At 44.4% G+C, this 27,699-nt stretch overlaps 1 protein-coding gene, 1 long non-coding RNA gene and 1 pseudogene across 14 annotated transcripts in view; 1 reads left to right on the top strand and 2 right to left on the bottom strand.

The window, feature by feature from the left end:
- Nucleotides 1–10,150, bottom strand: part of UNC79 (unc-79 homolog, NALCN channel complex subunit) — a 150,642-nt gene extending 140,492 nt beyond the window's left edge. For 3 of the 13 annotated variants that reach the window (XM_043549106.1, XM_043549110.1, XM_043549111.1), the window contains exons 1-2: nucleotides 9,685–10,052; nucleotides 2,006–2,126 (exon numbers count right to left, since the gene is read on the bottom strand). In XM_043549106.1, the coding sequence (XP_043405041.1) occupies nucleotides 2,006–2,126; nucleotides 9,685–9,706 (143 nt within the window). In that variant the 5' untranslated portion in view covers nucleotides 9,707–10,052. Of the gene's footprint in view, nucleotides 1–2,005; nucleotides 2,127–9,267; nucleotides 9,405–9,684 lie in introns of those variants that run through there. The other 10 variants (XM_043549109.1, XM_043549112.1, XM_043549107.1 and 7 more) reach the window with 6 other exon arrangements.
- Nucleotides 10,151–13,861: 3,711 nt separating this feature from the next.
- Nucleotides 13,862–14,813, top strand: LOC114020383 (annotated as a pseudogene).
- Nucleotides 14,814–22,111: 7,298 nt separating this feature from the next.
- On the bottom strand, nucleotides 22,112–27,370 carry LOC122466403. Its single transcript, XR_006291845.1, has 3 exons — nucleotides 26,952–27,370; nucleotides 25,885–26,020; nucleotides 22,112–25,293 (listed from the first exon to the last, which is right to left on the bottom strand). It is a non-coding gene; the product is annotated as an uncharacterized LOC122466403 (long non-coding RNA).
- Between the last annotated feature and the right edge of the window lie 329 nt (nucleotides 27,371–27,699).

Raw genomic sequence — 27,699 nt, 5'->3', positions numbered from 1 at the left:
CTCTCCCTAATTTGGGGGATGTTCAGATTCAGCATTTTGATTTGCCCATTATAAAGAAAGAGGCCATCTATGAAATTATATCCAAATCTGAATATACACTGTGAGTACCACCTCAAATCTTATCAAGGTCAGGGTAATCAGTACCAGGATTTTGGTTCAGTCCAACCTCTAGCATGAAATAAAGAAGTTAAATGGAATTGCTCCCTTCATATGGAATTAACAATTCTGCAGACTTAAAACAGCCACACATAAAAGAGTTGTGCAGACCTCTAAATTCTGCTTTTGTAACCTACAAAACTAGCTGCTTCACTCAGCCCAGCAACATGAATGCTCATAAGGTGTGAAGAACTTCTCACCAAGAATACACTATGCAATGTACTGCTCTGCACAGAGTTAGGTGACGCACTGGTAAAACTTTTGCACTTTTTCTATGCTGCAAATTCCAACGGTGCTGCCACGGATGGAGTTCCACCCAAATGGGGATTATCCTAGTGTATACCTTTGAGCAAGTCACTAATGAGAGGTGAGAGGGAGAGTACGTGCTCAGAATCCAGGACAATTTGCATGGCTGAATAGCTTGGGAGGCCCACTCAGCTGACGCTGAGGCTGTTTTGCTGCACACAGAGTCTTGTGTGCAGTGTTTGTCTGATTTTCAAATGTTTTCATTGTTTGATTAGCCAATTAAAAATACACTGACATGGCTGACATGGAATAAGAACCACATTTCCTAGCTACTCTCAGTATCCCGCTAAAGATTTTTTGGTTATTAATGTAACATATTAATTGAACATCATTCCATTTGTTGGACCTAAGTGTGTTCATCACCCTAAAATATTCAGTGAGCTAAAAATTCATGATGGTTAAATGATTCTATTCATTAAATCTGGGAATGTGAAGTATAAACACAGCTCCTGCGAGTTTGCAGCCAAAAAGGGATTCTGCAGGTAACGTGTATTTCTACATACGTATTTTTCCTGTTAACACAGAACGTGGAGTGTTTCTGAATTCCATGGTCTCTGAATGTGGGCTCACAATGAGTTTTTCATTCAACTTTAATACTTGCTTGTTAGCATATTTTAGAGCAAGAGAGAATGTTTCTTCTCTCCAAGACAATACAAATGGCCAAACTTCCAAAGCACCCTCTGAAAGCGTATATATTTTTGTAGGTGCAAATCAGGTAGTTATACACAAAAATGCACTGTGAACTCAAAAATATCTGCATATGAAAAAATATGCCACAAAAATGTAGGCATACAAAAATTATATCTGCAATGTCAAAGGCCATCTCAAGGCCACTTTGAAAATTTAAGTCAATGAATCCATTATACTGTGGGAAAATTGAAATATAAGTAATGTTCCTAATGAAATCCCAAACCTATAACAGCTCTCTTTAACAAGTTGAAAGGTGATATCACCTATCTAAACCTATTCTCTAATCATACTTCGAACTTATTTGTTTTTATATTGCAACTAGAGTGGACTAAACCAAATCCCTAGATCAGAACAACTCTGAACCGTTAATGTCATTCAGATCCAGATCTGGATCCAAACTTTGTGCCTATGCCCATTGCTATAATAGGCTGAACCAAAATCCAGATCTGAAAGCCCACTGAACTATGGGACAGCTCAGCTTCTAGTTCTGCTGCTCAGGCTCATCTCAGTAGGATCCTACAGCTTTAGGATTCTCAGAGCGGTCACAGTCAAAATTGTGAAATTTTATAGAAACCTTCTCTCTTCTTTACTTCAAGCACATGTGTGCACTCCACTAACCTAGAATAGGTCCAAGCAAACCAGATTTTGTTTTAGAATCAGCCACTCAACAAGCAGCTCAACTGGGCAAATTGGGCAACAGCCAATGCTGTAATTTATTTATACCATATTTTTAATTAAATTGATCTCTGACTCCTTCTGGTTGAGCATTGATCCATAAGATCCATTAACCAAGAAGAAATCAATACATATCCCCTAACATTTTTTCTCTTGAAGAGCATAATTTAAAACTTACCTCAATAAAGTCTGAGAAAAGTATTTCAGAGTGTTTGCAATGTCAGTTCCAGAGGGCACAGGGTAAATGTTGTGAAGAACGCGGTTATGGTATTCCTGTAGGTAGCGGATCTTGGAAGCAACTGGATTAAAAAAACAAAAACAAAAAACACAGAGACTTTCATTTAGCTTAGTTCAGGTTAAGACACCATATCAGTTTTCTACCCCTACTGTATTGTTAAAATTCATGCAGTGAGCTAAACCTAAGAGACAAGTCTTTCCAATCTTTATAGTGGCTGAATGAACTGAATACTCTGATGAAGGAAGGAAGAAAAGGGGAAAATTTTATATAGTATTTTTAAATCTGTCCTACTCTGTGCTAAAAGGTCAAACACTTAGTGCCTGTCTCGTGTTTTCCATTCATGGATCTCAAGCCTCATTTATAATGTTATGAGCTGGATGAAACCTTGTCATGGGTTGAGTTCAAACCTCATTGAGATTGGTAGATGTGAACTATAACTATATGCATAAGCCCCACCTAACACAAAAGGTGTGTGTGAACCCAGGGAGCTCCTGTCTGAGTATTGTTTTGGATAGGTGTGTGGGTATAAGGGAAGAGAGATCACACAGAAACTAAGGTCAGCCAAGAACAGACTGAGTGAGAGAGCACCTGCAGCAGCAGCTGAAGGCATGTAGCTAACCCGGGAAGAAATCTAGGGAGAGGTTTTTGGGTCACAGGCTCAGGCTCAAAAGAGTGCTCTTGGTGCTGTGAGCAAAAGAAGTTGTTTGTTTCCTTCTGCGCTCAGAGACACAGGACTTTGTACATTCTTTGTAAACAAAATAAACTGTATCCAAGAAATACCTGACTACCACCAATTTCTCCTCCCAACTGGAACATGTACAGGGTTCCACATTTTGACTAGCCACTTAGGTCAAAAAGGGGGAGTAATAATTATTTATTCAGTAAGTCACACAAAACTCACGTGAGATGGATAAGTATTATTACAGTCAATTTATGGATGGATAACCTGAGGCAAAGAGAAACTCAGTGGTTTGCTCTAGGCCATGTAGTGAATCAATTGTGTAAGACTGTGTACAGTTTATTTACATCTATAGCAGGCAGCCTGGTCAGAGGCGGGGTGGGGTCAGGGATGGTTCAAAGCGGCTTTTCTACAGTGAAGTGCAGGGAGAGAAATCGTAGCTTTAGAAAGCATAGCGTTTTCCTTATTCTAATAAGTTCCTTTCCCTATTCATGACAGAATACCTGCAAATGGACTGCTGGTCTTCTATTTTCTACCATAAAAGTCACTCTGTGGTTAATTGTAAAGAAAGCTCAGCATGTAAATCAGTTATAGGCCTAAGCTTAGAGGGCACCCTTATTTTCTGTACAATACCACAGCAAACAAATACACTATAGCTATAGAAAAGGTCAACATTTTTGTTAATATGAAATACTGATGCTACTTCACTATGTCACTTTGTTGTTGTCATTCTCCGAGAGTGGACAACATGACATAATAAATGTCAGCACAGCTTAAGATTTTAAATGCTTTAACTCTTCTTTAACAAAGCAAGAGAACTTCAAGTGCATGTTCACTTTTCTCTCTGCAATGAGGAACATTACGGGTGGGATTTTCCAAGCACTCAGCACTGACCTGACTCTGCTCCTATTCAAGTCAGTGTTAAAAATCCCATTGACTTCAGTGGAAGCAGAACTGGGCAATGCTAGCACTGGTGAAAATCCTGTCCTATAGATACATAAAACAATTTAGGAACAAGGTAAGGCCATCCATCACAACATGCCAAACTACAGCTAAATGTAGGTATCTCTTGAACGGATTTACTGTATATATTTTGCTTTGATCAGCTCCCCCAAGTGAACTATTCTATATATTTATTAAATACAAAAACTATGGTAAAAATATTCAGATTGCAAAGCCAAGCTCTTAAAAGTTAGGAAATGCCAGAATTAAGGTTGCCTATGCAACCTGAATTCAGCCCTGTTGGATGTATGCATTATGATATTGATTTTAATTACATGATCACATTTTATTTTTTCCCCATGACCCCTGCACAAAATTGTGTATGCCTAAAGGGGAGCTCAGGTTGAGGCTGTATCTCTAATTTTACGGATAACTTTCATAATTAAAAAAAAAAGAGTCCCCTCAAAGTCTCCTTTTTTTCCAATGTGCAATTTTTCATGTTTGTATCTTTGCACTAGCAAATTTTTTGCACAAACAAGCTACATTTGTGCATTCAACTGTGTTAGGATATAGATATTCAGGCCTGTCTGTAAAGGCCTGTACTTTAAGAATTTAGGGGTATTCTTATTACTTGGCTAGTTCTAGAGGTATAAAAGAAAGAATCAAAATCACTGTCTGCTGGTGTAAGGGCCTTCTCTTACTGTGACAGTTTGAGGCCCTGTTCTTAGGCTAAGGCCTTTGGCTAAGCAGCAGAGGCAGCCATAAGCCAGGAAGCGAACAGTCACATCCTCACATTCCAAACTAGCTACATTGAAAGAAGGTGCTATTGGGCTGTTAGGAATACAATCCTGTCCTGAATACAATCCTGTCCTGATAATTCCTATCACCTCCAAAGAAAGGGAAGTGCCTAGAAAATGTAAAAGGAAACTTAGTTTGATAGCATCCTGTCTGGCAAGAACTCACTTATCAATAGCTGGGATGTGAAATCCTCACTTCTGTATTGTTTTCCCACTTCGCTATTGTTTGTCTGTATAATCTCTGTCTGGTCCTGTGATTGTTTCTGTCTGCTGTATAATTAATTTTGCTGGGTGTAATCTAATTAAGGTGGTGGGATATAATTGGTTAGCTAATCATGTTACAATATGTTAGGATTGGTTAGTTAAATTTCAGTAGAATGATTGGTTAAGGTATAGCTAAGAATATTACTATATAAATTAGGGGCAAACAGGAAGTAAGTTGGGATTCGAAAATAAGGAAAAAGGAACTTGTATTTAAGCTTGCTGGAAGTTCACCCCAATAAACATCGAATTGTTTGCACCTTCGGACTTCGGGTATTGTTGCTCTCTGTTCATGCGAGAAGGACCAGGGAAGTGGGAGAGTGAAGGAATAAGCTCTCTAACAAACTGGGTATTGATGGCCTTGTGGGTCACACTGGTCATATTTTGTCCTCAACTATCCACTCAGTGGATTCAATACAATGATATACAGATGGGTGGGACCAACAAAATAGAAGGCTAAAGAATCCAGTAGCAAAAATCATGTTCTGAGTTCTGAATGACTACAGAATAAATGTGTTAAATCTTATTCAGTGATTATGCAAGGCAAGGAAGGCTTTCTTTCCCTCCACCACAATATCTATGACATTCTGGTTAGCAGAACTGGTGCATTTGGGTTCTCCACTTGTGAGCAAAATAGGCACCTCAGATTTAAATGGATAAAGCTTTTCTAGTACACCATGTATTCTCCCGGCGCATAACGTATGTTATTACTGTTTACTGATACAGCCTTATAGGTGTAAATGGCCCTTTACAAATATGTAAGAATATGGACCCCTGTTCCCAAAATCTCGTTAGACAACTAGACTAGAGAACATCCTTTGCGTAAGTGCTCAGATTCCATGGTAAGGAGAGTCATACAGTATAAATACATGGATTAGATTAGGAGAGAGCCTTTTCTATTTACTAAATGTTGTTTGTGATGCCAGTCTCCCTCGTGTAAAGGATACGAAGCCTAGTAGATTTGTAAAATAATCAGGTCACAAATCAGAGTTCCCAACCAAAGAACAACTCACAGCTGGATTTATAGTTCATTGCAGGTGCCATGCTACGCAGTCAGATGTCCATAACTGAAATAGGAAAACCAATGCCAGAGATATTAGTCAAGCTGTATTTTAAAGAGCCTCATTCATCTCTACAGCCAGTTCTTTTCAAGAGAGGGCAAAGCATGTCAGGAGTGCTGTTTTGTGCAAAGTAGGAAACCTGTTTATTTCTATTAAGAGGGTTAGTGCCCAAATGAAATCAATCAACATAAAAGAACATTCATAAACGCAATAGCTAGATAATAATTGTGTTTGTAAAATGAGTCACTTCATGTTGCTTTTGCTATCAGACCACACCTCCCATAGAAATTTAATTGTTATGTCCCAGGTTACTGAGAGCTTTTTTCAATGAAAGCACTACATCAAATTGCAAACCTTGATACCTAAAGATAGGCTCCTAAATCCAGTGCAGGCATTGGATTATAAGTAACTGATTTTGAAAAGTCTTGAGCATCCACAAATCCTATTATCTTCAATAGAAAATGCAGGTGTTCAACACTTTAGCAAAATCAGGCCACTTGTACTGATGTGTCTAAATATGGATTTAGGAGCCTAGTTTTAGCTATCCATGTTTTAAAATGTTGACGTAAATATCTGCTAGCTTCAATGTCTACCTCCACGCTGCATGTGCATCTAAACTCCCAAATTCCTCTTTGAGCCTCTGACACAAGTGTAAAATCTAGGTTGGATTCTTTGGGGATGGTCTCCTTGGTTGTTTCAAAGTCCTGGGCAGGAAAATAGAGGATAGTGGGCATTCCCAGAACATTACTTACCATGAGCAGATGCCAGTTTTTATTACTGGAGGAAAAAGGAATTAACGGGTGATCTCCAGGTTGTTTGCTGTCAGTGGGTGCTATACTGTGCAATAGCTCAGCTCCATTGGAATGCTGTGGTGATAGGCCTAATGATGAGTATCATTGACTTTACTTTTCAGAATGTGCTCAGAAGGAGACCCAGGTAGAGAATAAAGAAGAGTGCCATGAGCAGGTGACCTCCTGTGACCCTCTGTTGGCTGTCACCTTTTGATAGGATGACCTGCTATTGCTCAGAGCAGCAGGGGACAAACTGTTGCTTGGTCATGTATTCCTGCGAAGTTCCACATCACCAATGATTAGGATTGGAATTTTTGCTCTTCTGATCTGGTCTATGTATTCTTTCACTTTAGTTTTTTCAGTTGTTTCATGGTAAGTTCTGGACTCATCATTGCTTGTCGCACCTACCTGAGACAATCTGGTTCTTGCCTATCAGTCAAGCAGGACAGTAGCAGTGGCAGCATCAGTTGAGGCTTGAGGGGTAGCTTGGTAGTAGTGCATAAGCCAGGATAATTCTTGTTGGAAATCATCACCATTTGTCAAAAAGTGCAGGTGAAAGAGAATTGGAATTATGCAAAGAGCAAATAAACACACTTTACAATGCCATAAAGAGCTAGGCAAGGGAGAAGCTTTGATAAACATATTATAAAACAGAAATTCAGTGTGTTAGGAATTTCTGTAGCCCCAACCTTAAGCATCATGAGGAGGAGAAAGCCAGCTTCAGGACCGGAACAGAGGAGAAATCCATGATCTGGGTCCACAAGTGAATCCCATTTAAAACCAATGTATACACCAAAACTGTAAAAAAGGGGGGTAAGTCCTTAAAACTAAAAGAAACAGGGAGAAGGCGGTACCAAAGTGAGGGTTCCAGAGCAGCACAAGCGGGAGAAAGAGTAAATAGCAGCCTGCAGAGTGAGTGAAAGAAGCTCAAAGTAGAACAGGACAAGAACATTAGGGATGAGAGAACGTGAAGGCTGATAACAGCAAGGGAAAACATCAAAAATGGTGCTGGTGGAGAGGGTGGATGAAGCAGAAGGAACTGTTCCATATATCAATGTGAAGTAATCAGAGGTGAGATACAGAGTAGCATGAGAAGGGGGAGATGTTCAGAAAATGTGGGAGAGACAGAGAAAAAAAGCAGCACAATGGACGAGAGCAGAACATTGCATCATTCAGAGAGGGACTACAGAATTCTCTTTCATTTTTAAGAACATAAGAACGGCCATACTAGATCAGACCAAAGGTCCATCTAGCCCAGCATCCTGTCTGGGATGCTGTGGCCAATGCCAGGTGCTTTGGAGGGAATGAACAGAACAGGTAATCATCAAGTGATCCATTCCCAGCTTCTGGCAAACAGAGGCTAGGGACACCATCCCTTGATTTATAAAAATGCACCCTCCATAAAGGATGCATCTAGGCCATCAGCACAACACTTAAAAGACAAAAATATCAGCTACTGTAACTAAGAGATTAACCCCAAAAGTTTAAATAAAAAAAAAAAAAGATGCCCCTTTGTCCTAATCAGGCAAAGGCCTGTAAATAACCTGAAGATCAATAGACATGGACCAAAGAGCGAAGTGAATTTCAACATCCAAAATGTCAGATGAAATTATTCCAGCTGGGCCAGAAGCACTCTAAGCCCTTGATCAAAGAGAAATCCCGACACACCATTAAGATAGTGCATCAGGAGAAAAGGTTATATGGATTCAGTGCTGGTCTACAGTGGCATTTTTCTTAAAATTTCCTGCTATTGCACTAGCAAATATGTCAGTTATTAACAGTAGTAACAATAGTCGGAGTGCTGATGCGGGCCAGCTGCTTGCATTCTAATAACCATCATCTGACTTCGCTGGCAGAGTAGATCTAGAAAACATGGCAGTTAAAATGTCAGTGGCTACTAGCAGCCACTCTAGGGTATAAGTCAATGGAGCTCCCCTGGTGTTTGTTAGCAGCAGTGGGGAATTGTCAGAAACAATAGCGTAGACAAGGCAAGAGAACGATGACTTCTGAATATACACAGAAGATGCATAGCGTGAGCCACAGCAGCAGGCCAGCTTCCCTGCTCTGTCAACGAGCTTCTTCATGAGTAGACCACTTCTAAGACTGTGAGGGGAAGATCACATTCTATGTTAGTTCAATCTGTGGGCTCTCTGCTGAGACGCTTCAGACAATTAGTTGGGTGACTTTTTGATACAGACACTAGGACCTAAGCTAAACCCTCACTTCAATTCATACAAGCCAATGAAGCTGTCAGCTCACTTTGGGTCACTACTGATCAGGGCTAGTGATCAAGAAGTGTTAGGCTCTGTATTTTATCACAAAATCCACAAGCCAAACCGAGCCAATCAATCATTTCCTCCCCTTCCCGCCCCCAACACATAATTATGTTGCTTTCCTTTTAATGGAGCATGTAAATATTATCTCATTGGTAAGCATGCAAAGCAATAAGTGAAACGTTTAAGGGCTATTAAAAGCAACCAAAACAGTTTGGAGACTGGCGTTAGTATCAGTAGGGGTATTGAAAAATCACCAAGTGCAAGACTTCCTAGGGAAGAACACAGACACTGAAAATGATGTACAACAGCATTGAACAAAGGCTGGGAAGCTTTAACTCACAGCTGCCATTTACAGCAAGGGAGACTGATCAAAACACCTAAAACCAGGCCCTAACCAGAACTAGGTCGCAGGGCCTGGCTTCCCTTCTATCCTCCTTCCTCCTGTCTTGGAACAAGGCAGAAAGGCCTCCGGTTTTTAACTCAGATAACATCAGAGCACAAACTGGCCACCCTTGATAGGGTTTCTCATCAGCTGTGTGAAATAAATCGCACTGCAGAGACAGCCAGACACCCCAACACAGCTCAGCGCGCAGGGACAGGCAGCTGATCCATTGCAAGGCGCCGTGTAATAGATCCCCCCCGACACACCCTCCTCCTGCCATCCGCCCCCGTGGCCAGCTCCCAGGACCATGGACAGTGCAGCGCCCCTCCGCCGCCGCACCCGGCCACACCCCAGCAACCCCCCAGCCCTGGCTGCGCCCTCCTTTCCCAAGGGAGGGGCCGGGACCGAGCCCCGGGCGCCCGCTACTTACACTGCTCCGCTTTGGTGGACATGATGCTGGCCGGCTGGAAGTGTTTCGCCCCAATCTCGGTGGCCTTTGGGTTCTTCTCTCCCGCTCAGCCCGCCAGGAGCGACGGTCCCGCCCTGCTGCCCAGGCGCGAGCGGCGGCCCTCCTCCCACCCCTCTGCCGCTCCCATTGTGGCCACGGCCAACCGCGCCCTGAGCAGCCCTCCGGAGGCCCGGCCTGCCGCTAAGCGCGCCCGGGCAGGGGCAGGGGCCCCGGCTGCTGCTGCTGCTGGCGTGAGGGGAGAAGGAGGCGTGAGTGGGGGGCCCTGGCGAATTGCACAGGGAGCTCTCCCAGCGAGGGGGGAGGCGCGATTCCATTCACAAGGAACAGCCTCTTAAAGGGGAAGCTCCGCTCAGCCCCTAAACCTGGGGCTCGGAGAAATCTGGGCGACTTAAGCGCCCGATACTCTTTAGAGCTGATGTTTTGCAACAGGCCCCCCACCCCACGCAATCAAATGAATTTTTCCCCCCTTGTGTATCAATCTGGCACTTCCTCCTCCCAAACGGCAGCGAGATCAAAGGGAAATCATTCAGTTTAGGCTGGGACTAAATGGGTGTGGGTTGTATTAAAAAGAAAAGGAGGACTTGTGGCACCTTAGAGACTAACCAATTTATTTGAGCATAAGCTTTCTGAGCTACAAGCTCTTAAGCACAGGCTTGCCGCGGCTGGGTTTTACACACACCCTGAGTTTTGTTCTGGACCTGACTACAAGAGCTCTTCTGAGACCCCCTGTCTCCCGAGTGCTGACAAGGTACAAATGCAGGGCCCCTGAACCTGGGCGGCGCATGAGCCCCACCCTTCGGGGAGACTATCCAAGGGGCCCCTCACCTTCTGCCCGAGCCCCTCCCCGCAGCCTGAGCAGCCCCCAGCTGAACAGCCCCGGGCCCTTCTTTCTTTATTGCATTGGTTTTATCATTTCTGTAGGGCTCTGGCTCGCCTCCCCCACGCAGTGGAGGCCTCTGCTTCCCTGCAGCCCCATCCCCATCCCACTAAGGAGAATTTCCCAGGCTCCAGTTCCCAGCCAGACCCCCAGCTTTCCATTCTACTTCTCAGTTCCTCTCTCCAACCTCTCTGCTCCCCCAAATCTCCCTCAGTTCTGGACAAGGGCGAGATGGGCGGGCTAGTCAAGGTGTGGGAGTATCATCTCCCTTCCATTCGTTTTTTTGGGGGGAGAGGCTAATTCAGTGGGTGAATCAGTGTTCCACACCCCCAATAGTTACTAGTTCCAGGCAGGGCTAGATTAACCCATAGGCTAATAGCCTTAGGTCCTTCTGTTTTTAGGCCCTAATCTTTAGGCCCACCCATTTTTAGGCGCTATTGTAGGCCCTCCATTCCATATTGAAGTAACAGCCGAGCGACGGTAGCAAGGCATTGGGAATTTTTTTTGTCTCATTAGATCAGGGGTGGCCAACCTGAGCCTGAGAAGGAGCCAGAATTTACCAATGTACATTGCCAAAGAGCCACAGTAATATGTCAGCAGCCTCCTGTCTGCTCCCCCGCTCCAGCCCCCAGCGCCTCCCCTTCCCCCCATGCCTCCTGCCTGCCATGATCAGCTGTTTTGCATGCACAGGAGGCTGGGGGGGGGGGGGGTAAAGGGGAGGAGGAAGGGCACAGCACGTTCTGGGGAAGGGGTGGAGTGGGGGCAGGGCCAGTGTAACCACTAGGTGAACTAGGCAGCCGCCTAGGGCGCCAAGATTTGGGAGCGCCAAAAAGCGGTGCCCCCAATTTTTTTTTTTTTGCTTCATCCAAAATGGGACGGGGCACAGTTCGGTCCTTTCCCCAAGCCGCCTTCCCCCATACCTGGGTTTCCCTCACTCTCTGTCTCTTCCACACACTACATTGGGCAGCTCTGTCCCATTCTGTGCGCACGTTGCCTCATGGCAACCCAGCCGTGCATGCAAGGAGGGTTCGTCTTTGTTCCTTTCTCCTGCCAGGGAAAACCTCTGCCTGGAGCAAATAAATCAAGGAGCCGGAATCAGAGGGCTTGGGAATCGCCCCCACGGGAAACTTCCAGCCTCTCTCTGCCAGGGAGAGGGCCGTGGCAAGGCGTGGCTGCTCACACTTTATCAGAAGCCCGTGCCCTGGACCCGAGGCAGGGCACATCTTCTCACGGGCGAGTAGGGCTGGCTCTCCGGCAACCAGTCTCGGTTGCATTTCCCAGGCACTTCCCTTGTCTATGGGGAGGGAGCGAGGGAGGAAAACGCTGGAGAGGAGGAGGAGGGAAGGAGACACAGCGATGGAGGGAAGGGGGGAGAGGACGCAGTGGACAGGGAACGTGGGGTCTGAAGGGGAGAGGTGGAGCACGCAAGGCTGACCCTCCAGGGTGCGCCTCTGTCTCCGTCGTCCCCCCCCCCACCTTCCCTCCCCCCGGCGATCTGCTTCTCTCCATCTGGCGGTGCTTCTGTGTGTCCCCCCCCCCCCCCACCTGGAGCTTCCCAACATGCAGGGAAGAGCCTCTCCAAAGCGAGTGAGCCGCTGAGGTCCCTGCGCCTCACTGCGGGCTTCCCCTCTCTCCGTCAGGGCGCTGCGCTCCGTCCGATCCCACTTCGCGTCCAGCCCAGCCTTGCTGCAGCTGCAATCTTCCCGGGAGGGGGGGGTGTGTGTGTGTGATTGCCTGCCTGGGCTCCTCACCACGATGACACTTGAATTTGGTGCTTTATGTGTAATCAACAGCACAAGCACTAACCACCACTGCCTCTCCCCGCGACCCCTCTCCCCCTTCACCTCCCTGCTCCCCGGAGGAGCAAAGTTCTCCAGAGAGACTGCGCTACATAGTTCTGAGCACTCCCTTTGTTACTGCAGCTCTCCGGGGCGTAAGGTGAAAGTTTCGCCTAGGGCACAAAGTATCCTTGCACCGGCAGAGCAGAGGATTGAGCAGTGAGCACTCCCTGGCACATTGGAAAGTTGGTGTCTGTAGCTCCAGTCCCAGAGTTGGTGCCTATGCAAGGAGCCGCATATTAACCTCTGAAGAGCCGCATGTGGCTCTGGAGCCACAGGTTGGCCACCCCTGCATTAGATATTGCTTTGTACAAATTAATCCATCAAGATTGTGAATTCAATTTATGGTGGTTGTGATTTTGTCTTTGTGGGCCAAGTAAGTGTTTGTGGGCCCAAGCACTTTGTACACGGTAGGCCTAAACTGGACAATAGAAACCATGTCGCAGAAAGGAGGATGGCAGAAATTGAAGGAGGCCAAAGAAAGACGGCAAAGACCAGATGTAGTGCTGAAAGATACTCCTTCTCTCCTAAAGGTTTTTCTGCTACTAAGTCTGGTGGTGAGGAAGTCCAGGCGAATACCAGCCCAAGTGACCCTGCTGTGCCTGCGCCTGATGAAAAGGAGCAGCCTCCTGTGACTTCTCTAGCTGTAGTCTCACCCCACTCCTCAGAACACTTTCCCAGCGATAGTAATACAAAAATATCCTTCTCCAGTGATCCAGGCGAGCGGGACATGACTTCAAGATCTCATTGCGTACTGGACTGAGAAGGTCCCACAGAAATGCCAGAATGTAGATGCTGATTTTTCATTGACAAAGCGAGAGTACACCAATCGGAATCGTTATCTGACCAAATCAATGTTTGAATATGTGAAGCCTAACAAACAGATTGGCAAGCGAGAATGGTTCATTTATTTGCCTTCTAAGAAGAAAGTGTAATGTTTTTATTGCTTCCTGTTTTCTGATACCAAAAAGTGGGGAATGTTCTGTGAAGGCTTCAGTGATTGGAAGAATACTGCATACATTACCAATCGTGCAATGAGTGAGCAGAATACATTGTCAGTTAGCAGCTACCACGCCCAAAAGAAAGTTAGTGGCAGAACTGATCATCATCATCATCACTCCGAAAACCGGGTAGGTCATTGGGACAGCATCATTGATGAGCAATCAACCAATTGTCAACACCCCTGATGATTGTGCCTCAGTGCTTGAGTCTCCCATCACGTTTGTTTGTCATCAGCTTGGTTTTCTCTGCACTGATTTCCATGCCATATTTTGCAGAGGTTTCATCCAATCATTTCACAAGGTTGGCAAGTTCATCTTCTCTGCCTACCAGGCCATCAATGTCATCAGCGAACCAAAGATTTGAGATTGTTCGCCCCACAATGCTGACTGTGCATATGTGATCTTCTGAGGCATCAGTCAATATGTGCTCCAAGTGTGGGCGAAAGAAGGCAGCCCTGCCGGACTCCAACAGTGGTGCAAAACCACTCTCCTATTGTGCCATTGATGAGAACTGCACTATTGGCCTTGGCATACAGTTGTTTAATGGCAAGAATAAACTTACGACCAACATTGTACTTCTTCATGGTTGCCCAGAAAAGTTGGGCAGAATTGATACCCAAATGGAAAACCAGTTTTTGGAAGTTCGTGCTTATTGGAAGAATGTTCTCAGACACATAGTTGAAACCATAGTTTTTCTTGCTGAGTGTGGTCTTCCATTCCGTGGCTCAGGTGAGACTGTTGGGTCAAAACACAATGACAATTACCTTGGCATTCTAGAGCTAATCGCTAAGTTCGACCCTTTCTTAGCTCAGCACATCAGTGAACACGCAAATTGTGGAAAAGGCCATACATCATATCTATCAAACATAATTTGTAATGAATTCATTGCACTGCTGGCAAAGAAGACACTATCAGCCATTGTAGATGAGATTAAAGATGCGGGATATTTTTCTGAGTCCATTGACTCAACACTGGATATGTCACGTAGATCAGCTGACTGTCATCTTGCATTATGTGCTACCCAGCGGACCAGTTGAGCATGTCATGACATTCATAAACATCACCAGCTACACAGGGGAGAAACTTGCCTCGTACCTACTCGACTTCCTCACTGAAAATGGGATTGACATCAGCCTTTGTCATGGCCAAAGCTATGACAATGCAAGTAATATGAGTGACAAATATTGAGGGATGCAGGCAAAGATAAGAGAGCGCAATGCTTTGGTTGATTACATACCGTGTGCTGCACATTTGCTCAACCTTGTTGGCCAGTCTGTCATGGATTGTTGTGTTGAAACAGTTTCTTTTTTTGGATTTGTCCAAGAATTGTACAATTTTTTTATCTGCATCAACGAGTCATTGGATGATTCTTAGAGATTCACTACCAAAGGGATGCCCAGTGCCCAAATCACTCTCAGGGACATGGTGGAGTGCCAACGCTGAAGCTGTGAATGCAGTTGTTCTGGGATACCCCAACATCCTTGAAGTGCTAGAGAGCATCAAGGATGATGAATCTCAAAAATCAGCAGCAAGAAAAGATGTGAAGATCCTGAGTGATGCAATGCACACTTTGGAAACTGGTATTTTGTGTGAGCTCTGGAATGATATACTTCAATCATTCAGCAGGTGCTGTCTAAGCTTGCAAAGTGCTCAAATTGACCTTTCCATTGCTGTAAGGCTAATGAGGAGTCTTGGAACTGTTCTTCAACAAATGCTGGATAGTTTTGATAGTATGAAATTCAAGGGGCTGCAAGGACTGCTAACCATGAATATAAGCCAGCCAAACACAGCAAAACACAGAAGACATGCAACGATGCAACTGCCCACTCATTCACTGACAAGGAGGCCTTCAGAGTTAATACCTTCATTACAATCATCAACTAAAGAGTTCATTAGAACATCGGATCGAGGCTTACGAAAATATTGACAAAAGCTTTACTGTACTGACAAATTTTTCGCCTAACATTTCAAGTTCTGAAGTCAGTGAAGGAATTAAATGTCTGTGTCAGAAGTACCCAGACGATCTTCCAGCAAATTTTACTAAAGAATTTTTTCAATTTGTTGAATTCACATCACTCTCAGATATAGAGAGAAAAGATGATGAAAGCAAATCTATTTGGATGTACCGAGTTATCACTGAATCCAATGTGATAGAATGTTTCCCAAATGTTGAAACTGCTTTACGACTGTATTTGTCACTAATGATTACTAACTGTAGTGGAGAACATTCCTTCTCTCTTCTAACAAGGGTCAAAAATGTCCTCCAATCCACCATGACTCAAGAGCATCTCAGTGCTTTGTCCCTCTTGAGCATTAAGAATGCAATCGGCTGGTCTTTGAATTACGATGACATCATTCATGACTTTGCCACAGCTAAAGCTAGGAAAAAATTTTTGTTTGTTTGAAGAATTGAGTATGGTGAGAGTAGAATAAACTTGTTAATTTTACATAAATAATGTATAAATATGTATGTAGATAAATGCTTGATGACTTCATAATTTTTTTTGCAATATGTAATTCATACTTAGGTTCTTCCCTCCCATTAGCCTTAGGCCCCTCATAACCTTAATCTGGTCCTGGTTCCAAGAGGTAGGGGGCAGTGTTCCCCCATCTCACAGATAGGAGTGCTGGTTGTAAGGCAGGAGGGATGAAAGTGGGTGAGGGATATTCCTCCAGTACGGGGGAGCTGCTGAGTTGGATGGGTAGTGTAAGAAAGTTCAGGACATGTGTTCCAGAAGCAAATGTATCCATGTGTCCTGCTGTATCTCTTGGGTTATTCCATGACAGTTACCACCTGAGCTGTAAATTCAAGAACTTTCCCATATTCCTTCTGGGCTCACTAGGGACATTTCTTAATTTCTGCCATCCAGGACATCACTAGGGGCTCTAGTCTGCCCTCCTGTGGAGAACTTCATAGGGAAGATCCATGTGACAGAGCAACAGGATTCCATCTGCAAAGGTTATGGGGGAGCTATAGGTTACAGATAAAAAGCCTGTTGGAAATAGCCTACCCCCAAACAGCTAATAGGCAAGAAAATAGTGAGGCCATGGAAGCCAAAGAGGGCTGTGCTGCGGAAGCAAGGGAGCCTGAGTACACCCTATTTGCACAGACAACACACCAGGGGTTGATGACGCCCTGGGCCAGGCTGGCGGTGGCGTTTGCAGGTAGCAGTTGTGAAGGGGCAGGGGTGTTGTCAGTCTCTCTGGGTGAGCTGGGCCAGGCTGGGGGAAATGCCATTTCCTCCCCTTGCTGGGTGTGCGAGCTGAATGCCAGGCTCCACAATGAGACGCATGACCTGAGCTTAAGGGTGCTGCTCCCCCACTCTCCTGGGCTGGGCCAAGCCCCCATCCAAATGGCACAGAGAGGGAGGTGAAGCTGCAAAGTCACCTCTCCTCAGTTGCGTCTCCGCTGCTGGTCACGCATGTCTCAAAGCACCTGGAATGGCTTCCCACGAAGATGGAGGGTGGGGGCAGAGCCAGAGAGGAGGGTAGAAAATAGGACATGATCCAAATGCAATCCTGTGGCATGGATTGGCACCCCCCTGACTCACAGCAGTGCTGCCCCCAGCTCTCTCCAAGTGCCCCGCTGTGGACCCACACTCTGCAGTGGGCGGTGCCTTCTCCCACACACACACCCCGTTCTGGCTCCCCTGTGGGCAGTAACTGGACTTTTGGTGTCCAGTCAGTACTTCTGACCCAACATTGTTCAGGTCCCCTTTCGACCAGACTTTCTGGTTGAAAACTGGACACCTGGCAACCCTAACAGCAGGCACTTCCAGTATCGGGGGTCTGTGTCTAGTGGGGCTGGAAGTATCATGGTACCTTAGCAGCTGCCTCCAGCCAAAGCTCATTGAAATTAATGGAAAGAGTCCCACTGACTTCAGTGGGTTTTGGATCACCTCCCAGCTGCCTATTTCTAATAAAAGGCATGGACCTTGCAGCATGTGCTTCACCTCACTGCACCCCCTCCCCAAACCAGAGGTTACAGGGTCAAACCATCCCGATGTGTAGAAAGAATTGTAAATATGGCAGGCGACCAGCTTGGCTTAACAGTGAAATCCTTGCTGATCTTAAACACAAAAAAGAAGCTTACAAGAAGTGGAAGATTGGACAAAGGACCAGGGAAGAGTATAAAAACATTGCTCGGGCATACAGGAGTGAAATCAGGAAGGCCAAATCACACCTGGAGTTGCAGCTAGCAAGAGATGTTAAGAGTAACAAGAAGGGTTTCTTCAGGTATGTTAGCAACAAGAAGAAAGTCAAGGAAAGTGTGGGCCCCTTACTGAATGAGGGAGGCAACCTAGTGACAGACGATGTGGAAAAAGCTAATGTACTCAATGCTTTTTTTTGCCTCTGTCTTCACGAACAAGGTCAGGTCCCAGACTACTGCACTGGGCAGCACAGCATGGGGAGGAGGTGACCAGCCCTCTGTAGTTCGGGACTATTTAGAAAAGCTGGACAAGCACAAGTCCATGGGGCCAGATACGCTGCATCTGAGAGTGCTAAAGGAGTTGGTGGATGTGATTGCAGAGCCATTGGCCATTATCTTTGAAAACTCATGGCGATTGGGAGAGGTCCCGGATGACTGGAAAAAGGCTAATGTAGTGCCCATCTTTAAAAAAGGGAAGAAGGAGGATCCTGGGAACTACAGGCCAGTCAGCCTCACCTCAGTCCCTGGAAAAATCATGGAGCAGGTCCTCAAGGAATCAATTCTGAAGTACTTAGAGGAGAGGGAAGTGATCAGGAACAGTCAGCATGGATTCACCAAGGGCAAGTCATGCCTGACTAATCTAATTGCCTTCTATCATAGAATCATAGAATATCAGGGTTGGAAGGGACCTCAGGAGGTCATCTAGTCCAACCCCCTGCTCAAAGCAGGACCGATCCCCAATTAAATCATCCCAGCCAGGGCTTTGTCAAGCCTGACCTTAAAAACTTCTAAGGAAGGAGATTCCACCACCTCCCTAGGTAACGCATTCCAGTGTTTCACCACCCTCCTAGTGAAAAAGTTTTTCCTAATATCCAACCTAAATCTCCCCCACTGCAACTTGAGACCATTACTCCTTGTTCTATCATCTGCTACCACTGAGAACAGTCTAGAGCCATCCTCTTTGGAACCCCCTTTCAGGTAGTTGAAAGCAGCTATCAAATTCCCCCTCATTCTTCTCTTCCATAGACTAAACATCCCCAGTTCCCTCAGCCTCTCTTTATAAGTCATGTGTTCCAGTCCGCTAATCATTTTTATTGCCTTCCGCTGGACTCTTTCCAATTTTTCCACATCCTTCTTGTAGTGTGGGACCCAAAACTGGACACAGTACTCCAGATGAGGCCTCACCAATGTCGAATAGAGGGGAACGATCACGTCTCTCAATCTGCTGGCAATGCCCCTACTTATACATCCCAAAATGCCATTGGCCTTCTTGGCAACAAGGGCACACTGTTGACTCATATCCAGCTTCTCGTCCACTGTAACCCCTAGGTCCTTTTCTGCAGAACTGCTGCCGAGCCATTCGGTCCCTAGTCTGTAGCGATGCATGGGATTCTTCCATCCTAAGTGCAGGACTCTGCACTTGTCCTTGTTGAACCTCATCAGATTTCTTTTGGCCCAATCCTCCAATTTGTCTAGGTCCCTCTGTATCCTATCCCTACCCTCCAGCGTATCTACCTCTCCTCCCAGTTTAGTGTCATCTGCAAACTTGCTGAGGGTGCAGTCCACGCCATCCTCCAGATCATTAATGAAGGTGTTGAACAAAACCAGCCCCAGGACCGACCCTTGGGGCACTCCACTTGATACCGGCTGCCAACTAGACATGGAGCCATTGATCACTACCCGTTGAGCCCGACAATCTAGCCAGCTTTCTATCCACCTTATAGTCCATTCATCCAGCCCATACTTCTTTAACTTGCTGGCAAGAATACTGTGGGAGACAGTGTCAAAAGCTTTGCTAAAGTCAAAGAACAACACGTCCACTGCTTTCCCTTCATCTACAGAACCAGTTATCTCGTCAGAGAAGGGGAGGAGGTGACCAGCCCTCTGTGGAGAAAGAAGTGGTTTGTGACTATTTAGAAAAGCTGGACGTGCACAAGTCCATGGGACTGGATGGGAGGGAGGAGCGAGTGAGCGGGGGGAGTGAGTGACTGGAGGTGGGAGGGGGGCTGTAGTAATGTCCAGTTTTAAGAAATTTGAACGTTGGCAACTCTACGTGGCTGTACATATAAAAAGATGCACTGCAGATCTGATAGAAGCAGGCCACCTCAGGCAACTTTCCTCTGCAGAGTGAGTTTCCTGCCTGTTATAACAGTGAATTACTATGAAGAGGGCCCTACCAAATTCACGGCCATGAAAAACGTGTCACGGACCGTGAAATCTGGTCTTTTCTGTGCCTTTACCCTCTACTATACAGATTTCACCGGGGAGACCAGTGTTTCTCAAATTGGGGGTCCTGACCCAAAAGAGAGTTGTGGGGGGTTGCAAGATTTTAGGAGGGTCACGGTATTGCCATCCATACTTCTGCACTGCCTTCAGAGCTGGGCAGCCAGAGAGCGGCGGCTGTTAGCCGGGTGCCCAGCTCTAAAGGCAGCACTGCCACCAGCAGCAGTGCAGAAGTAAGGGTAGCAGTACCACAACTCCCCCTACAATAACCTTGCAATCCCCACCCCACACGCAACTCCTTTTTGGGTTGGGACCCCTACAATTACAATACTGTGAAATTTCAGATTTAAATAGCTGTAATCATGAAATTTACTATTTTAAAAATCCTATGACCGTGAAATTGACCAAAATGGACATGAATTTGGTGGGGCCCTAACTATGAACTCCAGAGCACAGAGGAGCACATGGGACAGAGAAAAACTGAGATTCTGGGTGTTTCCTTTAAATATATATAGTGTCCACATACTATAGTGATGGGGCATTATAGAAATCTAGACAGATGGGTGAAGCAGGAGCAGGTGGGAAAAACGTGTTCCTCTTCTAATATAAGATTTATTCCCTCACAGAGTGCAGGAAAATTACAGATATTTCTACATGATTGAACAAGGTTTTACACCCATCAGCCTGTGATTCATGTATACAGAAGATAGTGTCCAGGCTTGCACAAAAATTATGGATAGCAAAAACTATCTATATCTCAACTAAATCCTGTACAGATCACATGTTATTTGATGAAACTAGTTTGGACTAGTTTATTAATGTCATTTTAGAGAACAAGTCACTCAGATGTTTTAAGTTGTGCTCTAATATCAGCAGGCAGCAGCTGCAGGAACAGTGTGAGCTCTGGGGATTTATTTCTCATCTCTTGCCACTGAAAAGAGGTCATTATTTTCCAGCAAGTTCCCCATGACTTTGTCTAATAGGCTGCACAGAACTCCTGTGGGAACTTTTTAAAAAACAGTTAATGGTTTATTTTCACGTGCCTTTTACTGCTTTGTGAAAACTAAAAATTAACAGGAAAAGCTTTAGTACTAGAAAGTTCATAAGTAATTAGTACAAGACATATTTGTAACAAAAAATGAATGGAGAAGCAAAGACATTTGGACCAATATATTAAAAATGCAAAAGAATAAGTGATACTTGCCTCAGATAATCAGTGAAATTTTCTGGATGTTAAGATGCAATGTACAATTAACAGAGCTGCAAAACTTGCCTCTATCAGGCAAATTTGTTACTGGCCAAGTTCAACTTTGCTGTCCCAAGAGATACATTTAATTATCATATTTTTCCATTCATTGGTGTGTGTGGTTTTTTTCCCCCCACATATATAGTTGCTTTAACATTATCTCTGTTATAACAGTGGAAACTTTGATTTCATTATAAGATGTAAGAAGTGGACTGGGTTTCCAAAGCTACATTCTGTATGTATTTAAATGTTACAGTGGATGCAATTTCTTGCTAATAAACTCTGAACAACCACATAAAATGCAGTTTTATTTATTTGGTTTTAATCCACTGTGCTAGCAAGCATGCTTTAAGGAAGGCAATTCTTATTGAAAAATACAAAAGATCAAATCAAACCATTTTACCTTGACTTGTATGGAAAATTCCATGAAGTGTTTTTAAAGTAGATGTCAACATGTAAATTTACATACATACAGTGTTGCTAATTCTTGCAATTTTGTCACAAATCTTTGGTATTTTCCTCAAAGCTCCAGCTCCTGGAGACATGGGATTACAAGAGAATCTCAACTTACATTAAAAAGAAAGAAAGAAAGAAAGGAACATTTCTAACCCCCATGGTTGAAGACCCCAGTGCACCATAAAGATTCAGGGAAAGGAGGAAAATAAAGGGATCTAATTAAAGAGAAAAATCTCATGATTTTTATAGAGTTGACTCATTGTTTTTTACTTGGGGTTTGCAATACTGCATATGACAGTGGAGTAGGCAATTCACCAGCAGGAAACCCCTTTGCATCTGGTCACAGTGGGTCTGGCTGTAGTTACTCATTTGGAGCTCACAGGCAGGACATTAGCTCCAGAGGCTCAGTGACATTCTACCCTCCAACGAGGTCACATAGGGCCTTGCTCCATGCAAGATGTACAAAGCAGTCCAGCCAAAGGATAGTCATAAGCTCAGTCAAGAAGTTACCTGGCCTCCCCGAAGTCTATGCCTCAAAGTCTCTACTCCTCTGGTTTCAGGAGCCTTTTTGCCCATCCAGATTTTTCTCTGTCAGGGTAGGCTCACAGCTCTCTGCACCCCTTAGGTGAAGGTAGGGAAACCCAGGCCCACCCTTTCCACTAGCTTCCAGTTCAGGGCTTTCTGGAAGGCAGCTAAAGTCAGCACCCAAAGGTGCTGTACTACTGCTTTCCTGAATTACTTTCTACCAGTCCCTTTCTCTCCCCAGGCAAAGTAAGACATGAAACAACGTATATCAAAAGGAAATCGCAGACCTTCTGAGTGTCAAGAATCCCTTTGCTCAGTAGGACTGGTGGAGTCACAGAGTCAGAGATCGCAGGCAGCTGAACACCCGCACAGCACTCACAACGAAAAGCTAACAGGATACACGTCTCTTATCCTCCACTGCTACCGAGCCAGTCTGTTCTCCTTTTAAGCTTCTCCTCCAACCCAGGTTTGCTGTGCAGGTGTGGTGGGGAGGGGTTAACTGGGCTCAGAGTAGCTCCTTAACCCCTTCCTTTGTGGTGCAACGTTTGTAAACCCCCATCACGCACAACAATGGTCAGATCCTGTTGGATTTTACTTGTCCCTAAATCCTAAATAAGCATTAATCTTCACTGCATGCCTATAAGGTAGATAAGTATTATCATTTACAGCTGAGGAAAGACATCGACGTAGGGCTAAACTGGGCCATTAGCCTCAGCCCAGAATAAGGGGCAACATGTATCTGTGCTGACTCAGGAGGAGCTATGGGAAGGAATTGTTCCTTTGGGCTCATAGTCTCTGGGTTAATGTGACATCAGCAAGATGAATGCCTGGGCATCAATAGGAGTGGAATCTGTTAGTGACCATAATGAGTGAAATTCACTTCTGTGCAGAGGACCAGCATGTGTTTGTGCATCACTTAAGACTTCGAAATAGGACTTAAGTGGGTTAGATCTCATGTTGGCTCCCTGTGGAGAGTGAATTTCACCCAGGGAGAAATGTCAGTATCTGTGAGCTAAAAAAACCCAACAAGTATGATAAATGCTCTAAATTATTGAGTAATTTCTTTAGCCATCAAAAGAACAAAATGCTTAGTTTGTTGCCGTGGTAGAGGGGTTCAGAGAAGTAAGTGACATCCCACATTGAGAATTGGTACCATCCTCATTAACATAGTCTTGGACTATTAACAGATTTGCTTTATTAGCCCTAAGGAACACAGTGTTAGTAACTGTCATTTAAACATGCCATGTTTGTGCAAATTTATGTCACCCACAAGATTTTCTCCCAAAGCCTGAATTTCATTTTATTTTCTGCTGTGCCTCTCTTTACCCAAAATTGGCCAAACCAGCTATTTATAGACCAAAAGCAGACGTGCATTTTATGAGTTGAGAGGGAAAGTGTTTAAAAAATCACCCTCCTCACTCCTGCTTTGGCCCCTTTGCACCTGGTATAAGCACCGCCCTGGTGTAAAGAACCACTAAAAGCTTAGTTCTGAGCTGGCACAGGAACTGTGGCAGACAGCCATAATGCTGCCTTCTGAGGACTCCCTACCAACTCCTGGCATAGGGGTATCCCAGAGCTGGGGCTAAGGAAGGGGACACACTCTGTACAGTTCTGCAGCGATTCCAGGTGACAGTGCACCACCTATAGCATTCCAAGGAGGTTGCTGTAACTTAGACAGGCACCACAGCTGTCTAAAGTTTGTCAGGAGCCCCACCAGTCCCTAGAGCAGCCTAGGATTGGGAGGGCACAAAGGTCATTTAAAGCCACCATTCCGCCCAGCACTGGGCTATGAGATCTGTGCTGTGCCCTTTAGAGACACGGAACAGAATCTTATCCCTGGGTTCTGATCCCAGCTCTACCCCTAAATTGTTGTGTCACCTCAGGCAAGTCTCTTTGCTGCAGCTTCCCCACCTGTGACAAGGGTTACAGGACAATGCTATTCATCTACCTTTGTAAAGGACTTTGAGCTCTTCTGGTGGTAACAAGTGCTGTATCAGAGCTAAGGAATACTAGTAATGAACCGTGAAACCCAATTCCCATTGCAGAAAGAGAAAAACATCTAAAGATGGGCTGAAAATTTGAATGTTCTTTTATTTCTGAAAAATGCTTATATTTTAAACAATCCTCCAGATAACTGCTCTGATTTCTGGGAAGCATTTCTACTGAAAGATAAATATCCCTATGTTCTTATGTCTCCAAATGTTATACAATTTTTTTACCAGACTTTCATCTAGTGCCATTCCAAATGCTTCAATGAGCTGTTGACATACTTTATTTACTTTGTTATAAACAGGCAACCTCACTAGATATTATCATATCTTAGAGGGACAAACACAGTAACTAAAATATGTCATGACTTGCTAAATTATTTCTTGTATATTAAATGAGGTAGGAATAACCAAATTAGGCCCCTGATCCTGCAAGCATATATGCACACTGAATAATTTTACACGGAAGAATAGTCCCATAGACTACTTATGTTTGCAAAATCAGTGCTCCACAGTGTCTTCCTGCAGCTATCTTTCTGTTTTCATCTAATCAGTACTGGCATGGTTTGTTCTCTGGATATCAAGAATCTAGGCCCCAATCCAAAGCTCACTGAAATCTGTGGGAATCCTTCCATAAACATCAATGGACATTGAATCATGCTGCTAGAATTACAGTGACAGAGCTATATTTTTCTGCAAACAATAAAACAGCATCACTATTTATAAGCTATCATGGAGCCCCCATTCTCTCCAATTCATAAATGTCTAAAAGCATTTAAAGTGGAGGAGAAGAACCAGAGAGTTCAGCTTTTTAGAAAATCGTATTTTAGAAGCATACTAAGAATTTATACTTTCACTTAACTGAGAAAGAAATTGCATTGAAATCCCTGTTTTCAGAAGCTGTATTTTCATGTTACCGTGAGTTGTTTTACCCTTAATGGAGATGGACAGCTAGCAAAATATGATTTGTATCAGGCATCATGGAGGGTGGACTCTATATTTTGGCAAACCAGAAATGTAATCATTAAGAGATCTGACTTGAACCAAGAATAATACCATATAAGTATGACATATTGAACCATTATTATACTTATTTAAAGTGAAGGCTAGATTTTAAAATATTTGCAATACATCCATTATAAACATAAAACATGGAAAAATCCTTCACATACCATAAATCTAAACATAAAAGTTTAAAACAAATTGATGTTTCTGCCAACCACAATTTGCAGGATACATTTATTCGAGTACGAATGCACAGGATTTCTATTGAAACAGAAGAGACACAAAAAGTTAAAGAGTTAAAGTCAACTTAAAAATCACCCTTCTCTGTCAATATTCATGCCTATTGTTAAAACTAACCCCTAATATGTGTAAAGCAGAAAAGGATTTTAAAAATAATGATTTCTCTGTATTTTTTCAGTTAGCTTAGCTTGAACTTTGGAAAGCACACTGGGCCAGACGCAGGCTGGGTCTGCTCAGTGCAACTCCTGTTGAAGTCAATGTAGTTGAACCCACTTAGATCAGCCCACACTATGGCAATTTGTGTCAGTTTTACTGTTTTCCGTATATAGTCAGGTCTCACTCCTGCAAATAGTTATGCGCTTGCTTAACTTTTAACCTTAGCCCATTGGAGTCAATGGGACTGCTCAGAGAGCGTAAACTTGAGCACCTGCATGGGGCTTTGCAGGATGGGGACCTGAATTAGTAATTTTCCTTGCTTGTGTGAATTTTTCACACAGTAACAAGGTGGTTGATGTAAAACCTGAAACCACATTTAACTCATTTATTTTTTTAGTTGACTAGACTTCAGGTTGACACTCTCGCTTTAAAGATACTCCATAAAGGAATATTTACAGCAGATCTGAGGCTCCAGGTCTTAAATAGGAAAGCACATCTTCTACTTCTTTTTATAGCTTGGAAGGTGGAACAGGAACCATCCAGCTGGTCCAAGGACAGCCAGGGAAAATGCTGATAAACCAATGACAGTCTCCTGAATCAAAAGAAAGAAGGTTAAATGAGGCTAGAAAAGTTGGAACGCTTCCAAAGGAAGCAGTCTGTTCCGACCAAATGATATATTACTGAATTACTACCACTCTAATCCCAGTAATGTGATAGATTCTAAAGGAAGAACAAACAACAGAGGATTATTATACAAATTGAAATGAGACTTACTAGCAGAAGTACTTCAAGTCATCCAAAAAACAAACTGTGATTTTAAATCTCAGACCACTGCAAATGCAAAGAACTTTCAAAGTGTTCCCAGGGTTTCGCAGCTTTGCAGCTATTTCTATAGATACAGTGCATTTTCTGTGTATTTTTTCTGCTTTCCATAAAATCTATACAGAAAGAATGTCACTTTGGTTGAGAGCTACATTTGCACAGATGTTTACCTCAAAATGAGTCACACAAGACAGCCTTGTGCATCCATGAAACACGGTGGGACAAAAAAGGGGATGCTACAATAGGGAGGAGTTGCTGGGTAAGGTGTTTATGGTGTGGGATGTAATTTTGATTCATCGTCTAGTGTTGGGATAATTGGGAGCAGTTACTGAGTGATTTCTGTTGGGGAATGTAATCAAGACTCATATAAAAGGGCATTTCAGGTAATCAGGCTTTTGCTATATATCTCTATGTTGGTGTGAGAGGAGGATTCCCTTTCCCACAGATAAGGAGCCCAGTCCTTCCAGCCTGCAGGGAAAGAGAAAGCTTTGGGTGGAACTCTCCTTCCCCTAGAAAGAGAAGGGTGCCCTGGGGAAGAACTGGCCAGCCCTTCCACCCTGTGGGGAGAGGAGTGCCTGTGGGAAAACATTTTTTGGCCCCTCTATATGAAAGGTGTAAGAGGAGCCCGCTTGGGATGTACTGACCACCCCCGCAGCTGTGGGTGAGGATTGAAGTCAGGAGGATGAAGGAAAGGAACTCACCACTATTCCCATGTTCTCCTCGGGTGGTTGGCTGTGGAGGAGACGGCTGCCCCTGCTGACAGTCCTCCAGAAGAGATGGATGGAAAGGAGCCGGGATCCATGGTGCACTGGAAGGGCCATCATCCTTTCCAGGTGAGAGAGGAGGTCACAGCTGGGGAATCCTGACCAAGCAGCAACTATTGCTGTGAGGAGCTGGATGGCTCTGTCCCCTCACCTACTGCCAGGAGCTTGGTGTTGGGTGCGGAGTTCTTCTCAAAGAAGTAAGGAGTCTTTGTGCTCAACAACCAAGTCCTTTTATTTTTAAGATGCATGCATGAAAGGCCAACAGAAACCAGAACCTACTGTGGAACTGCAGCCTCTTGCTCAGCATCTGCCGGAGTGCTTGTGTCTGCTCTCCAAAGCTAAGAAAGACCTTTGGATTACTGCAGCCACCTCCCACAAGTTTACTTAAGCTACTGAGCCCAGGGAACAGGAGGAGTCACTCCCTGCTGCTGAGAGAGACTGATAAAGGGAAAGGGAGCCTAAACTGTAATATCCCATCACCTCACAAATATCTGTCCCCCATCACTATTAGGCCCTTGAAATCACTCCCCCCACAAACCATCACTCCCCAAAATTATATGTTCCCTGAACTTTCCATCTGTCCACAACTACAAATAGCCCATCATCTTCCCTCACAAAATTGTCTGCTCAACGAACAACCAGCCCCCTCAAAATGTTTCTATCCTCCATTGCAGGCATTCAATAT

This window comes from Chelonia mydas, chromosome 6 (genome assembly GCF_015237465.2).
Source record: "Chelonia mydas isolate rCheMyd1 chromosome 6, rCheMyd1.pri.v2, whole genome shotgun sequence".
Taxonomy (NCBI): domain Eukaryota; kingdom Metazoa; phylum Chordata; order Testudines; family Cheloniidae; genus Chelonia; species Chelonia mydas.
The sequence above is the reverse complement of the archived record's forward strand: the minus strand, read 5'-3'. Positions and strand labels throughout refer to the sequence as shown.